Genomic DNA, 15962 nt, shown 5'->3' with positions numbered 1-15962 from the left:
CCCCCCCACATGGTACATAGACTGCCCTGCCTGCAGGGTCCCAGCCCACCCCTCAGGGGCTACAGCCCCCTCCAAACTTGCCCCCTGCTTCTCCAGCCCCCTGCTCGTCTCCAGCCCGTACTCGTTCTCCTGCTCATCTCCAGTTCCCTGCTTGTTCCTGTGCTCATCTCCAGCCTCTGGTGACTGGAGATGAGCAGGAGAACAAGCAGGAGGCTGGAGACGAGCTGGGGAGTGATCAGGAGACTGAAGAAAATTCAGGGATTCTGCTGCTGCTACGGTTGGTGAGTGCGGAGGGCTGGGGCCGGGTGGGAGAGCGAACTGGGGGCAGGGGAACGTATGGTGAGTTGGGGGAATGAACAGGGCCTGGGGCTAGGCGGGTCCCCCTCCTCCTTCCAGTCCCACGGCCCCCTACTTACCTGGCACAAAGCTGGGTCTAGGTCCCTGCAGCTTGCACTGCTGCCTGCCCCACACGGGCAGGCAGCATGCTTCAGCTCTGGGGTGAGGGCCAGCCATAGAGATTCTCTGGCTGGCTACCAGAGCATCTCTGTGGAGGACTGAGCCCCCGGTTGCCTCAGGGCATGGTCCCGGGCCGTGTTCTGCCCCACTTTTTTCCCCTGGGGTATTTTTTGACCCCAGGGGTCTAATTTTGCCCCCTGCTGCAAATTTTCAGTGCAGGGAACTTTTTTTGTTCCCGCACGTGCCTCTTGCAGTGTCTCAAAGGGGGCTGATACACAGCAAGAGGCGCATGCGTGCTCATCTGGACACGCCCCTTGACTTTGAAGAATTTTTTCCTGATGTTGAGCCTGAATCAGTCTTCCAGGAGTTTGTGGCCATTACTCGTAGTTTTCCCCTTGGGTGGCCTGGTGAACAGTTGCTCACCAAGTCTTTGATGTACTCCCCTGGTGTAGCGGTAAGCTGCTACCAGGTCCCCTCTCAGCCTTCTTTTAATGAAGGGTCCCAGATCCCTCAGCCTTTCCTCGTATGGCTTGCCATGAAAGTCTCTAATTATACAGGTGGCTCTTCGGACTCTCTTAAGCTTGTCCATGTCCTTGTTAAAGTGTAGTGCCCAGAACTGGATGCAGCACTCCAGCTGCGGTCTCACCAGTGCTGAGTAGAGCGGAAGAATCACTTCCTTGGTTTTGCTAGAAATGCATCGATTGATGCATGCCAGAGTATTATTTGCCCTGCTGGCTATAGCATTGCACTGCTTGCTCATATTCATACTGTGGTCTGTTATTACACCCCAGGTCCCATTCATTCGTGGTGCTAGTCACTTTGGTGCTGCCAAGCCTGTAGGTGTGTTGGAGTTTGCTTGTCCCAAGATGGAGCACTTTATATTTCTTGATGTTGCACTTCCTTACATTCTGATCCACCCAACTTGCCGGCCGGTCTAGGTCCACTTATATCTGTAGCCTATCTTTAAGCATGATTACACTTCCCCATAACTGTGTCATCTGTGAACTTTGCCAGTGAGCTCTTCACCCCCACATCCAAATCATTAATAAAGATGTTGAAAAGTACTGTACCAAGCACTGACCCCAGTGAGACCACTTCTCGCCAGCATAGTTAACATCATTGCACCAAAGACCTCAGGAAATGAAATAGTTATATTAAAGAAGAACATGTTACTTATAAATAAATTGCCATTCTAAAATCAGAAATAACTGAAGAATCTTATACAGGTCTCTGTCTTCAAATGATGCTAAGAAAAATATAGTTGCACCAGTAAACTTTAGTTATTTGTCCAGGTCAAGCAATTTAAGGTTCTTGATGCTTGTGACTTTTATGTAAGTGTGGGAAAATCCAGTAATTTGCCTTAAGAGTATTTCCACTTTCCTCTCTTCCCCCAGTTCTTATGACTATTAATACTGAATTTTGGAAAGTTACTGTGCTTGGGACCATACTGATTCATTAAAGCAGGGGTTGCTTGAATCATACACTCTTATTTAAAAAAACATAGTGTGTTTTATTCTACAGGTATACTTATGGAATAGGTCTTTTTTTTTTTAAGGTAAGGTTTAAGAATGTATGGAAAAATAAAATTTTGGAGCCTGTACTTCTTTATTTAAAAATGCGTCATGCAATTAAATGCCTCATACAATCTTTTTCAAGCTGTCTGCTGGCACCTCATGGAAAAGGCTGATGGTGGTTTGAAAAGTTTATTTGGCATTACAATATTTTGCCTACAAAATTTATAAGTGGTGATGTGGCTGTCAATCCAGTGTGATGTCATGGCCTACCAGTGCATTGGAGAAGATGGGTAGCTATTTTCATTCTTTTGCTGATGTTGCAATAGCACAGTAAAAATAATGGGAAAAGAAAGGATTAGTTAATCTACTTAAAAGACAAAAATACTTTTATTGGTTTCCAGTAGATCTTTAATATTTATGTTTTTGATCCATAAGTAGGGAAGAGGTAGTTAGTCACATTATTGAGAAGGCAAGATAGGGTGGCACCTTGGAGACTAACTCATTCAGAAATGTTTAAGCTTTTGTAGCAACAGCCTACTTTCTCAAATGCTCTGAAAATAAACTGTTTCCTAAAAATGCATTTTTTTGAACAACAAAAATGCAAAAATGCATTTTTTGAACATTTTTTGCACTCTAAGGTGCCACCACCGTGCCCTGCCTTCTGTCATTTCTGATCCAGTTTTCAGAGTTCAGCTAGGCGTGCATGGGTCTGAACTCCTGATACCATACTCAGCGCCAAAATATCAAGTGGAAAGCTCTGTGGCATTTACTTATAAATAGACTCAGGGCTCAAAAATAATCTTATTGATAATCAGTTTTGTTTGCATTTTGGAGTGCTTGCTGTATATTTCAATAATTAAGCACTTTGGCATAGGAAATATTGTAATTCCCTTGAAGTGGGAAGTGATCTTGAAACTGCTTTAGAGTGACCAGTCCATAAGAGAATTTTTATTTAGGTTTGCACTTTGTTTAAACGGCCTGTATCGTAAATGTGTTTGGTGAGAAAGCAAGAAAATTTCTTAACCAAGTAGATTCCTCCATACCTTTTTTTTATTTTGTTCTTCTCTTCCTCTTAAATTTATCCTCTGATCCTGAGATGATATTTTTGCTGTGGTTTAATTAACTATTCCTCTTTAATATTGATAAATCAGGAAATGAGTGTGGCATTCTTCAGTATAAGTACGGGTCTTTTGCCTATTTGTTGGACTCGATTCATGGAGTCCAGAATCACATTATTAGAAACAAAGTAGTAACTGTATATTCCATATCAAATAAGTGTCTAGCCATCTCTTTGGTAGCACATATTTATTTGACATGCACACTTTAGAATTGACCTTGTTTACTAATGAGCTACTGACCAAAGTCCTCTTCTTATTTCTTGTCTTTCAGTTTGTCCATGTCGCGTTTCATTTAAATTCTGACCTACTATTTTAACGGCCAACTAAATTCCCCCTTTTTTGGTCACTGAGACTTTCCCATTCTCACCTGTGATTCACAGTGCTGTGTGTTCTGCTGCCTCCCAGGGCTTTAGGGCCAATGCTATTATAAAATAGTATGTTCTGTGTCTTGTTCTCATCTCCTGTTTTGTAATGGGAGATCCTGTTTCAGTCAGGCGGAATTCCACGAGTGCTACCAGTCCATCAGCCTGTGTTTACTGTGTACCCAGTATTTCAGCTGTGTCATTATACATGGACGATCGTGTTTCTGTCTGTGGAAATGGGAGCATAGCATGATTGGCTTAAGACCTAAATTTGTTCAGAAAATATATGAGTACCAGGAACACGCAGATTTTTCTTTAGGTCTGTGTTCTGTTTGTATTCTGCCACAATAAATTTCAAAGTATATTTTCAGCTGGGTTAAGGACCAGGTACAGTTTGCACCTTCAGAACTTTAACCTCTAATTTATCTGTGCGCGCCAAGGGCCTGATCTAAAACCCTGTAATAATGCCAGTGAGAGCCTTTCACATGGTTTAGATTAGGTCTGACGTAGAATGCTTCAAACTGCAGTCAATTACCATAAATGTTAAAGGTACTCAAATTTATGGGTGCAGACGATGCCCCCAGAAAGGAAACCATCCTTTTGCTAACTTAATTTTTTGTTTGTATCATAATAGACACGTATGTTTTAGAAAATAAACTTTATCAGTTTCCTGTATTTTTCAAATGATTAAAATTTTGTCTTTTTTATTATGTCTCTCCCTCCCCTTTAGTAGTTTTAGTATCTGATGGAGTAGATGTCTTTAACTGTCAGAGCTAGTGCAGTGATAACCAGTTAGCTTAGCAGTTATCATTTAGCTTGGGGCCTGTGCAGTCTGGCAGGGAAGGGGGGAAAGGAAGCCACACTTGCCCCAGCAGCAACCAGGAGGCAGCAGGGCAGGCAGGAGGGAGGAACAAGGAGGAGGGGAGGGGTGAGGGGACTAATACCCATAGTTTGAGAGAAACAGCAGGTAGCCTGATGACTCATCAATTAAGCAGTTAGCTGCTTGTTCATAGGTGTTCCCTCCCTCCCAGTGCAGGGCTTCACCTGGCTGTGTTATCTGGCTGGACTTGTCACCACCACCTTCCTGCACCTCCCCCTCAAAAGCAGCTCCCAGCAGCAGCTGTGTCCAGGCTGCAGTGTTATTGGTTAATCATTTAACCAATATAATTAGAGGAGGTTAAACTAACATTTTTTTAAAAAACAAGATTTAGCTCCCTAGTCAAAGCAGTAGGAGGAAAGAAATGCTGCAGAGACCCCTTCTGTAGCAGTCCTTCACAGTCAAGGATGATTGTCTTCTAAGATTGTCTTATCTGTGTGTCCAAAGATGGCTGATGAGGCCTATCTGGGATCAACAGACTCTACTGCAGCTTGGACATGTGTTTCCACGTGGGGAGGTGGTGCTGGGTCCTTGATTTGGTCTAAGATATGCTGCTTCTGCCACTCCTTCTCTTCCATCTTCTGTTGTTGTCATGAGGTTTCAAAGTACTAAGATCCCTGCAGCAGACTCTTCCTCCACTTGGGGTGCTCCTGGGCAGTAGTCTTCTACAAGCTGACATTGATGTTACATTTTTTTTTAAGTTGGCCTTGAGGACGTCCCTGAAGTGCTTTCTTTGCCCTTCTCTTGAGTGTATGCCTGGGCTGACCTGGGAGAATAAAACTTGCTTCGGGAGTCTGGGGTTGAACATCTGGATGACATGGCTGGCCTAACAAAGTTGATGTTGGCTGATCATTGCCTCGATATTCATGGTGTTAGGAGGATGCTAATGTTGGTGCATCTATCTTCCCATTGGATTTGGAGGATCTTCCACAGGCAGCATTGATGGTACTTCTCCAACAACTTTAGATGTCTCCTGTACATTGTCCATGTCTCAGCTACATACAGCAAGGTGGGGATTATGACTGCTTGATAAACCGTGAGCTTGGTTTTGGATCTGATGTCATGATCTTTGAACACCCGTTTCTTCATATAGCCAAAGGCTGCACTTGCACATTTGAGACACTGTTGGATTTCTTCATCAATGTCAGCGTTCTGCAAGAGATGGCTTCTGAGGTACAGGAAATACAGGCATACCTCGTTTTATTGCGCTTCGCTTTATTGCGCTTCGCAGATACTGCGTTTTTTACAAATTGAAGGTTTGTGGCGACCTTCATTGTTGTCTTATTTTAAGAAATTGCCACAGCCACCCCAACCTTCAGCAACCACCACCCTGATCAGTCGGCAGCCATCAACATCGAGGCAAGACCCTCCACCAGCAAAAAGATAACGACTCGCTGAAGGCTCAGATGATGGTTAGCATTTTTTAGCAATAAAGTATTTTTTAATTAAGGTATGTACATTGTTTTTTAGACATAATGCTATTGCACACTTAATAGACTACAGTATAGTGTAAACATAACTTTTATATGCACTGGAAAACCAAAAAATTTGTGTGACTCGCTTTATTGCGATATCTGCTTTATTGCGGTGGTCTGGAACCGAACCCGCAATATCTCTGAGGTATGCCTGTACCTGGTGTTCTCCAGAGTCTGACCAGGGCCTGGATTACCAGAACTGGGGACTGTTTGTTAGGATAGATCCTTTACTGAGAACCACTGCTTGCATACTGTCATGGAGCAAGGAGAGTATGGTGATTAAATATCTGCTTGGTCTGCAACTGCTTATTCCTCGAGAGTTACTTCTGTTTATTTTGCAGCTGACCTTCCCTGAAGGTCATTCCAGTATCTTCCCCCTGTGGATGTGTGCCACAATCAAAGACTAAATGCTGAAGAAGTGATCAAGGTTTTAATTCCAATTCTTTCTTGGAGATGGCCTTGCATGTCCTTTTCAGTCTGTGTGGATATTTACATTATTTTAATTTAGTTCTTCACCAGCTTCAGCTATCAGTATCTGTTCCCCCAATTTCCATCACCTAGAGCAGTAGTTGTCCACTCTCTTGGACTTAAGGCACAACTCAGAAAATACCAGCTCCTTGCTTTCACTCACATTTTTGGTTATAGAAAAACAACAAAGCAATTGTTCTGCTGCAGAGAACTTGAAAAGATCACAGCAGGTCAGGATGTGGATCCTGTGGATTCTTCTTTGAAATCTTGAGTTTCTCTTGTGATTAATGTAGGAGCCATGGCACCTTCATTGAGGATCAACGATCTGGAGTAGAGCTCAACAGCCTTCAGTAGTGGAAGGCTGAATTAACAAAGGCTCAGTCATGAGGAGGACCAGAGTTTAATATAATTGATCTTCAACAGCAGTGTGACAGCAGGTGGCTCCTTCGCAAAGCACATGTACAAGAACTACTGGACTTGCCCCAACTCCTTGCAATTTCTCAGAAGTGGGAGACTTGCACAGCACCCACCACAGGAAACCTTGACTCACCGCAAGCCCTAGGGCAGTGGTTCTCAACCTTGTTTGACTCAAGGAAAATGTCCTCTGTTAGTTTTCATTCATTTTTTTTGACTACAGGAAAATAATAGATCAGTTTTTCAGAGTACTTGGAAAGACCACAACAGGTCAGAATGTGTGGTGTTTTAGTGAGTGGGAGGCTGTTTTTTATTTTTGTTTTGTCTTGGTTATTTTTAATACTGTGGATTCCTGTTGGAGATCTCTGGGTTCATCTCGTGAACCCTGTTTGCACGCCTAACAGTGCTAATATTGTGTGGCAACCTGCGTCACCCTTGAAAGAATCTCAAGTTACCCCAGGGTGCTGTGGCACCCTGGTTGAAAATCACTTTCCTAGGGTGAGATTCCTGGCCCTGCACATCCAGAGGGAGTTGGGAGGAGGGCAGCCCTTGCTCACATGCCAATTGAAGGCAGGTCCCACTCCCCACGCTGCAAACCCCAGCAAAAGGTTTACCTGCTGCAATCTAGCAAGCACTGCCCCATACACATTGTTACCTGACTGCTCTGCCAGTTCCTGTCTGTCAGGAACATGCTGGAGCTCTGTTCCAGTCTCAGGCTGCTGCCCAGAATGTGGCCCTTGAATCTCCAGGACCTGTCAGACTTCTGGGGACATCCTGAAGCACAGTTTGCTTCTGGATGTGTGAAAGAAGTGCTGTGGCTGCATGTCCATTCTGTACCATGTGCGGGTAGCAGCTGCAGAGACTGGGAGAGAAGCCCCAGCATGTCCCCAACCAGTCCATGGTGCAGAATGGCTTGGGGACACTTGGAGGAGCTGCAGCTGCATGGTCCGTTCTGTGCTGTGTGCTGGGCAGTAGCTGCAGCACTAGTGACTGAGCCAGAGGTGCCAGCATATCCCTGACCATCTGGCACACGGTGCAGAATGGGCCATTCAGCAGTTGTGGTTCCACCATGTGTCCCAAAATTGTTTTGCATCATACACTGGGCTGGTTAGAGACATGCTGCCCAGTGCGTGATACAGAACAAACCATGCCGCCTCCTCATCTCCATCTCCTCCTCTCTCTGTGCTTTGGGATGTTTCTTGCAGTATGCTGGATTGCAGAGCCTGGCAGGCCAACTAAAAAAAGGTAGGTGGGCTGGATCCGGCCCGTGGGCTGTAAATTGCTGAGCCCTGATCATCCTTAACCGGGAAGGAAAACTATTCCTCCACAGGATTAAACTTGTGCTTCTTGTATTACACTCGGCGTGTCTACATGAGATGCTGTGTTGCCATAGTGATGAGGTATGGAAACGTAGCTCATTTCTGTGGCAATGTAGCATTGGCAGGCGCGAACCGTGATGCTGAGCGGTGGCTCATTGCTACTGCTGAGTAGGGTTGGAAATGACCTGGGCACTGCCAGGTGCAGTAATGGCAGTTACTGTGTAGTCCTTTAGTACTTGCTAAAGCAAATACTAAAGGACTGCACAGTAACAAATGCACAGTTGGGGGCACATATAGACACATCCACTATGTTCATGTGAGAATGGTAGAAACTAGGGCTGTGCAAAGCTTTGGTCCATGATTTGATTTGGCTCGATTTTGGTGGCTGAATCTCCAAATCCAGATCGAATCAGAGGACCCTTTTAATCTCTCTGAATTGAATTGGAACGCTCCAAATCAATTCGGAGAGATTCAGAATGATTTGGTGATTCAGACATAGGCACAGCTTTAAGTGTTTTTTCTACATACCTCTAAGTACCAGGCGGCTCATGAGTGTTGCGATGCTGGGGCACATGGAGTGTCTCGCAGAAGTGCAGGGGGCTCCCCAACGTGCTCGGCAGCAGACCCTGGAAGTGGACCGGAAGCAGTTCCGGTCCACTTCCGGGTTTGCCGGGAAGTGCACAGAGGCCCCCCCCCCATGCCCCCCTGGCTCAGCGACTGGTGCCTCCTGGGTCTGGGGGGGCACCTGGGATCCCCTCGCAGCCAATTGCCAAGCTGGGGGGGGCATGGTGAGGTCCCCCAGCACGCTGTCCGTTGGACCCAGAAGTGAACTGGAGATACTTCCGGTCCACTTCCAGGTTTGCCGCTGAGCATGTGCCCCCCACCCCGCACTCCTGTGGGATGCTCCATCTACCCGAGCATCGCAGCATTCACAAGCCGCGCTGGTACCTTGAGATATGTAGAAAAAACATGTAAAGCTGTGTCTGTGTCTGAATCACTGATTCTCCAAATCAGCATCGAATCTTCAGATCCCGATTTGGCCAAATCAAATCGGGGGCAGTGATCTGAATCAATGAATTGAATCACTGTCCCCGATTCGAGCCAAATCCGAATTGAATAGGGCCTACTTCACACATCCCTACTAGAAACAGTCCCTGTAATGCCTTTCTGCCTGCATGAAGGTGTGCGTGCACAAAATTCAGTTTCTCAGTTCTTTACACAAGAATATCTTAAATGTATTATAGATAAGAGAGGAATTAAGAGGCATAGGTGAGAGATTCTTTTCCAGTAATTATTTTTAACTATTACTTTATAACAGCAAACTGCAAAATATAGTTTTGCTTCTAAAGAATCCTTTTGTGCATATCCTCACTTGGTTTAGGTAACCTAATGCTTACGTAAGTGAGACTACATGGTAGCATTCTGTCATAATTGCATCTCTTGGATACCCAAAAATACATGATATTGCAGAAGTTAGTGCATCTTTTGGCATAAGTTATTACTTCACACCAAAAATAAGTGTCAAAAAATGTTTGTATTTAGGCAGTTTTTATACACATGGTAAAGTATTGATCTACCTAGCCTCTTCAAAAAAAAAAAACAAAAAACAAAAAAACCCCAAAAAACTAAAACAAAACTTGTTATTGTAAAGCAGTCTCTTAGCTTTTTTACATGATAAAATTGTAATGTAGTTTACATATTGTAACATTCATAAAATGGTTTTGCAGAATTGGGGGTGTACTCTTAAATCAACTTTTTTGTTTGTTTGATGGACTTGTAGCATGTGATGTATTCCTCCCCTTCTCCCCTCCCAAGCTTTTATGCTTTGTGTCCGTTCTGTACTTAAATTCTTAAAGAAGGATATAAAATGTGAGGTAGGAAAGCTTCCAGTACACTAGTTGGTACTGTTTTGCTTGCAGAGAGGTATGTGTGGCTTGCATTTTTATTCTGTCTGTGCACAGAATATTCCTAACTTAGTAGAATGAAACACTTGGTAGTATAACAGTTAACGCTTTTTTTACTTGTTCCCTTGTCTCCAAGTGGAATTCAATATAAAGTTTGTTTTTTGTAAAGAAACCTCAACCAGTCATCCTGACTTGTCATTGGAACACACCTGAACTAATGAGGGAAAATAAGGATTTGAGTTAATGTTTTATAAAGTTGTAGCATGGGACCCTTACCTGTAAGTGATGTACCTTATCTCTTGGGGTTTTTTTTTTTGTCTTAGTTGCTCTTCTGCAACGGGTAGCAGAATTGGAAAAAGTCAATGCTGAATTTCTGCGCACAAAGCAGCAACTTGAGCAAGAATTTAATCAAAAGAGGGCAAAATTTAAAGAGTTATACTTGGCTAAAGAAGGTAAGTTCTGAGTTCTCTGAATTATTTTAAAGATTTATTAATTAAACTTTAAGTCTCTAATAACCAACCTTCTTTTCTCTTTTATCTGGTGATAGGGAAATAAGGTTTTAAAGGAACACACTTTTTATATTGACAATGATATTGTTGGCTGTTCAGCCAGATTAGTGAAATGGGTCTGTTGGTTCTTATTAGCCGAGAAAGAGAACGCATTTTCCTGCCAGCGTTTTAGTGGCAGGTATAAATAAGAAAGTGAGCAGAAGGGAAAGGAGAGAATCCTAACCACTGTTTATTGACCTAATTAGCATTTCAGACCTTATTAACCATTCTTCTTGGTAAACCTATTGAGAATCATACGTAATTTAATCTTCAAACCATTCTTTCTGTAGAAATCTGAGAGAGATCGTAAGGTGGAAAACAGCCATTCTGATGGCTGTCAAAGCAGTTGAAAAGCGCATAACATTCCAAACTGTCCTATTCATTGCTTAGAATAAGATAATAGTGATCTTCAATTTCTTTTCATTTTTTATCACATGGATGATGTTGTGATAGTATCTGCAAGACATCTGTGCCCTAGTGATAACTACAGCTATTCTTCCTATGGTAGCTTAATGTTAGGAAAATATTTGATTAATCTTAAATTTCTGCTAACAGGTTAGGTCTTCAGCACTGCTCCCCTTTTTAATGCAGCAATAAGTGTTAATGGAAACAGTTCTATGTGTCCAAGCATTTTTACAAACATCCAGGCCACTCAAGGCACACCTCTATAACTTTTGTGAATTAACTGGCACCCAATTTGAAAAACTAATGTATAGATTACAGTGATTGCCCTTTTGCAGTGAGGATGGGGGATCCTCCAGGCAGGTGACCTGACATCTTGGTTGAGAATTGCTGATCTAGGTTTTTCTTTGCTGCATGGGTGACTGGTGCCACCTTAGGGGGGCACATGCCCCTTCAGTGACCAGCCAGCGACTGGGGTGGAGAGGCATGTCCCCCCCGCAGCTGGCCGCGCCAACCAGGAAGTGGCTGCAGCGGCGCTTTCCACTTCCCAGCTGGTGTTTGCAGGGCACCGGCGCTCCTGCCTGCCCCCCCGCCTGTCGCCTAAGTGGGGAGTGCGGCCTGTCGGGGTGCTTCAGTGCTCTTGGGGGTGTACGTATACCCCCATGCACCCCCTATGCATCACCACTGCTTTGCTGCTTGCAATCTTAATTGCAGTAAAAGCAGCAGCTAGGAGAAAGGAGATAATACCCAATAATTTATGACCTGCTTCGTGGTGCTGAGCAACCCTGATATGCTGGTGCCCTGCCCATGCCATTGCCCCTTACTTCCCAACCACAGCCCCCACCCCGCTGGTGTGCCCCTCATTCCCCACCCACAGCTCCCTGGGCATGTGGTCACCCATACCCCTCCCAGAAGTGCTTGCAATGGTGGGGAGCCAGCCTGCCCCCCAGACAAGCTGCCCAGGGCTCCGTCCCACCCCCCACACAGGTCCTGCAGCTGTGCTTTCCAGCCCTGGGCCCCAAGCCCCACGCACCACCCCAGGTGTGCAACAGTCCTAGTCCTTCCCAGCTACCTTCCACCTTCACTATGAGGGCCTCAATTCCACCCCCCCCACCTCCTCCACAACTTGTCTGCAGGAGCTGCTTTCCAGGCTGCCTGGCAGCCATGTGCATATGTATGCACACCATGGGCACCTGCACATGGTGCCCCTGCTGATCTCTCTTCTCCTGCTCCCCACAGCCCCTGACAGGCTGGAACTCTGCCAGCCTGCAAGGGGAAACTTATTTCCTGCACTCTTCTCCTTAAAATCAGAATAGCCATTTTTTACCACGATTTTCCATGGCAAATGTAAAACCTGGATGCCTGGTAATCAGTAGCTTGGTATCATGTTATTACATGGTATTCAGTAGCGTTTTACATGTTGAATGAATGCTCAATCTGAAGTGAAATGTAAGCAGCTAAACTTAGTAGTTAACATTACCCTTAGCCATCAAATTTAATGTAATAATGCTCTTTAAAAACAATCTGGACTCAACTAGCTCATAACTGAAGACTGGAGAAAAGCATTTGGTTTCTATTTTAAGAGCAAAATTGATTTTATTTTTTAATTTAGACAGTCTTCTTGTCCTTAAAATAGGCAAATGAAGCCAGAAAATGTTGCTGCAGAAGTGCAGCTTTTTATGTGCTCATAGGATCAGAAGTATACCGATAAGACTTTCAGGAGTGGCTAATTCTGTGGGTTTTTTAAGGAGTTGGATCAAGAGACATGAAAATGTAAATATTGGACACTGCTGGAGAAGGGTCAGCAATAGCTCCACCCTTTCCCAAACTAAAATGACTAGAAATGGATATTTTCTGTGGCTGCATAAATACCAGGAAGGGGAAGGAAGGGGGGCAGAGAAAAACCTAATCTGGATAGATAACTTTGCTATTTCAAAGCATTTGTCTTGAGGATCCTTGCATGGCAAGTCCATTTCTACATATGTCTAGACTTTAGGTTAATGAGTCTTGACCTAGATTGGGTCATTTGGGTACTGTCAGAATACAAATGACAAAAGATCTTACAGCTTTCTTATAGGCTTTAACTGTCTGTGGTAGAGGCATTTTGCAAGTGTTGGGTATTTTTATTGCCATTTTATAAATGAGGAAATTAAGCCAATGAGAGAAGTGTGTACTGGAGCCAGAAATAGAATGCATCTCTTAGCTCCCTGTCCTATGCTGTGACCTCAAGACTATACTTCTTACCAGGTTTGGCTTCTTGTTGGTTTCCATTTCGCTAATTGAATCATCACGTTAAGTTTGTGGCTGTGTTGTAGCTCTGGAGTGGGAGAAAAATGGAGATTAAAGCTCAGTGTCAGAGAAGATTTGGTTGTTTGGACATGCTGCCTTCTAATTTACATGATTTTGCTGTCACCATGGAGAGGTGCAGCATATAGCTGGCTGGTGTTAAAAATTTTACTGCAAACAGGCTGCCTCTACACATGCGCTTAACTGTTGAGTAGACTAATTAGCTGCTGAGTAAAGCATCATCACTTACGCGTGCAGCAGTATTAGGCCACAGTAAACTAATTAACACCGCAGTAAGATAGTTGGCGACAGTACTATCTTCTGCTGGGGTAATTTACTACGATTTAAATGCACGTGTAGACACTGACTGCAGGCATAAATTCTGCCCGGTCAGCCCAGCCCGTTGGGGGCCAGACTTCTGCCTGCCACCTAGCCTCACAGCTCCATGCTTTCAGGACCCTCATGCCTTAGCCAGCCCTTCCACTGCCTGACATCGCCACTTGGAGCCTGAGGCCAACCCCCGTGCTACCTGCCAACCTGGGCTTGCTCAAATTGCTGCTGTGTCAAACATATGTGTAGACTCTGTGCCCAAGAGTAGTTTACTCCAGCTCAAACTGCTCCAGAGTTTATTGCTTCACATTTAATTGCACATGTAGACGCACCCACATAGTGTAGACCATGACTCGGCAGAATGATGTTCTATAGGCTATGTTCCTTTCTACACTGGCTGCAAAAAAGCATTTAATATGTTGCAGACCTTTCTTCTTTAAGGTTGTAGTATTCAGTAGAAAGTTAGACCGAACGCTGCATAGTGTATGCCTTATTAGTTTGACATTATTGCAGTATCCTTTTAAATGTCTTTTTTAAGGAATATGAATTCATATACATTTAAATTAAGCATACTGAAAATAGTTTTGACACATCTTTGTGTAGTTTAACTAGCTCTATGATGCAATTTCATGAAACATGAAAGTTCAGGAATTATTAGTCTTCTAGATTTTTTTAATTAAATAAAGATTAATTAGTGCTAAAGAGAAAAACAGGATTGAAAAACATGGAAATGGCAAGACAATAAAGAATGATAATAGATGCATAAATCTAAAACTAGGTATTGAAATTAAAGTTGTAAATAGCTACTCTTTTGTCCTTTTTTTTCCTATAGAGTGTAACAGCCAAAGGCCTTGGACTCTGTATACAGAATGTGTCTTAGTTTTTGTAAAGTTTTTGGATTCTGTGGCACTTAGTAGCAGAACAAGTTTTGCACCTCCTTTCTGTAGATCAAATATAGAGGTTAATAATGAATTAAATAAGATAAATATGCTAATCCCTTTATTTTGCTCACATTTATAGCAATCCAGCAGCTGCATCATACTGAAAAGTTAACAGGACAGAAATCTATATTGGACTATTCAGATGTCAGTTTGAGCAGGTGGATAGCTTGAACATTTTTGGCACTGGGGCAAAAAAGGAAAGGCTGTCAGGCATTATAGGATACATACACTAGCTGGAGGTTTCTGCTAAAATGATCAACGGTGAAACAGTCAATGCTGATTAATTCTTCTTCTTGGGAGTAAATCTTTCATTTAGATAAATGGTGTAATTGATACGTCGCCATAGCTCTTGGTTTAGGTTGGGGTGGGCAAAATACAGCCCGTGAACCAGATCTGGCCCATCAGCTGATTGGATTCAGCCCACAGGCAGGCACCCACCAGTTAATTGTATCCACCCCATCTGTGGCTGCCCCTGCTGCGCTCTGCCTGTGGCTGAGTCCTGCCTGGGGCAGAGCGTGCTGTGCTCTCAGCCTCCCCTGCCAGCAGGCCAAGCTTCTGAGCAGGGCTACTGCTGATTCCACTGCCCAGGGAAACTGCTGGGCTCCCCCAGCCTCCAGCAACTCCTCTTCCTGTCCCTGCTGCAGTGCTCCGGGCAGCAAGTAGGGAGAAGCTGCAGTGTTGAGGGGAGCAGGCTGGGCTCTGCCTGCAGCTCACTCTCTGGTCCTGCTCATGCTGGGTAGGAGAGCATGTGTGGATGGAGGCGGGTGGAGGGCAAAGGGGTGCTTGCAGAAGCTTAGCTGCTCACAAAGCCCTGATGGGCAGGCAGGGACAGACAGGAGGTAGGGAACAGCAGCAGGAACACTGTGCACTTCAGTGCAGCCCTGCTGGGCAGGCATGTGAGAGACAAGCAACAGGAGCAAGAGCCAGCACAGGCTCAGCTGCAGCCCCACTGGGCAGGTGTGGGACCGAGACTAAGAGAGCTGGTGATGCCAAGTGTGGCTCCCTGCCCCACCTCCCCTCTTGCAGGGGCTTCTGTTGCTGCCAGCCAGTGTCAGCTGCTTTCCTGCCCTTTTGCAGCACACTGTGAACCAGGCAGGCAGCGCCAATCCCCTTCTCCCTCTCCCTGCCTGCAGAGGGGCTGGGCTCAGCCACATCTCAAAGAGCAGGCATGGGAGAAGCCCCCCACGTGCACACCCAGTCCACCCACAGCCCACACATGCACCCCCCCATACCCACACACACATCCAACACTGTCCCACACACCCCACCATACACATCCCACACACATACACCCACACTCTGACCCCCACCACACACACACACGCACATAGCCACACACACCTACACCTCCCCACATGCACCCACACCCCCACACATCCCACACACCCCAACCAGACCTCACACACATCCACATATACACCCCAAACACACCCCACTCACACCATACCCCCCACACACAGCAGTCCCACACACCCTACACCTCAACCACACCCCCACATTCCACCCCCCCAGGTCGAGTATGACCCATCCACCACCACCCTCTGAGTG

General features: G+C 44.9%; 1 protein-coding gene across 1 annotated transcript in view; it reads left to right on the top strand.

The window, feature by feature from the left end:
- RABEP1 (rabaptin, RAB GTPase binding effector protein 1) overlaps nt 1–15962 on the top strand; it is a 148592-nt gene that overhangs the window by 18237 nt on the left and 114393 nt on the right. The window contains exon 2 of the mRNA XM_019511438.1: nt 10231–10359. Within this exon, the coding sequence (XP_019366983.1) occupies nt 10231–10359 (129 nt within the window). The remainder of the gene's footprint in view (nt 1–10230; nt 10360–15962) is intronic.

Source organism: Gavialis gangeticus, unplaced genomic scaffold, assembly GCF_001723915.1.
Source record: "Gavialis gangeticus isolate Ggan-Ray unplaced genomic scaffold, GavGan_comp1, whole genome shotgun sequence".
In the NCBI taxonomy this organism is placed as follows: domain Eukaryota; kingdom Metazoa; phylum Chordata; order Crocodylia; family Gavialidae; genus Gavialis; species Gavialis gangeticus.
Note: the sequence above shows the minus strand (reverse complement) of the source record. Positions and strands in the feature narration are given on the sequence as shown.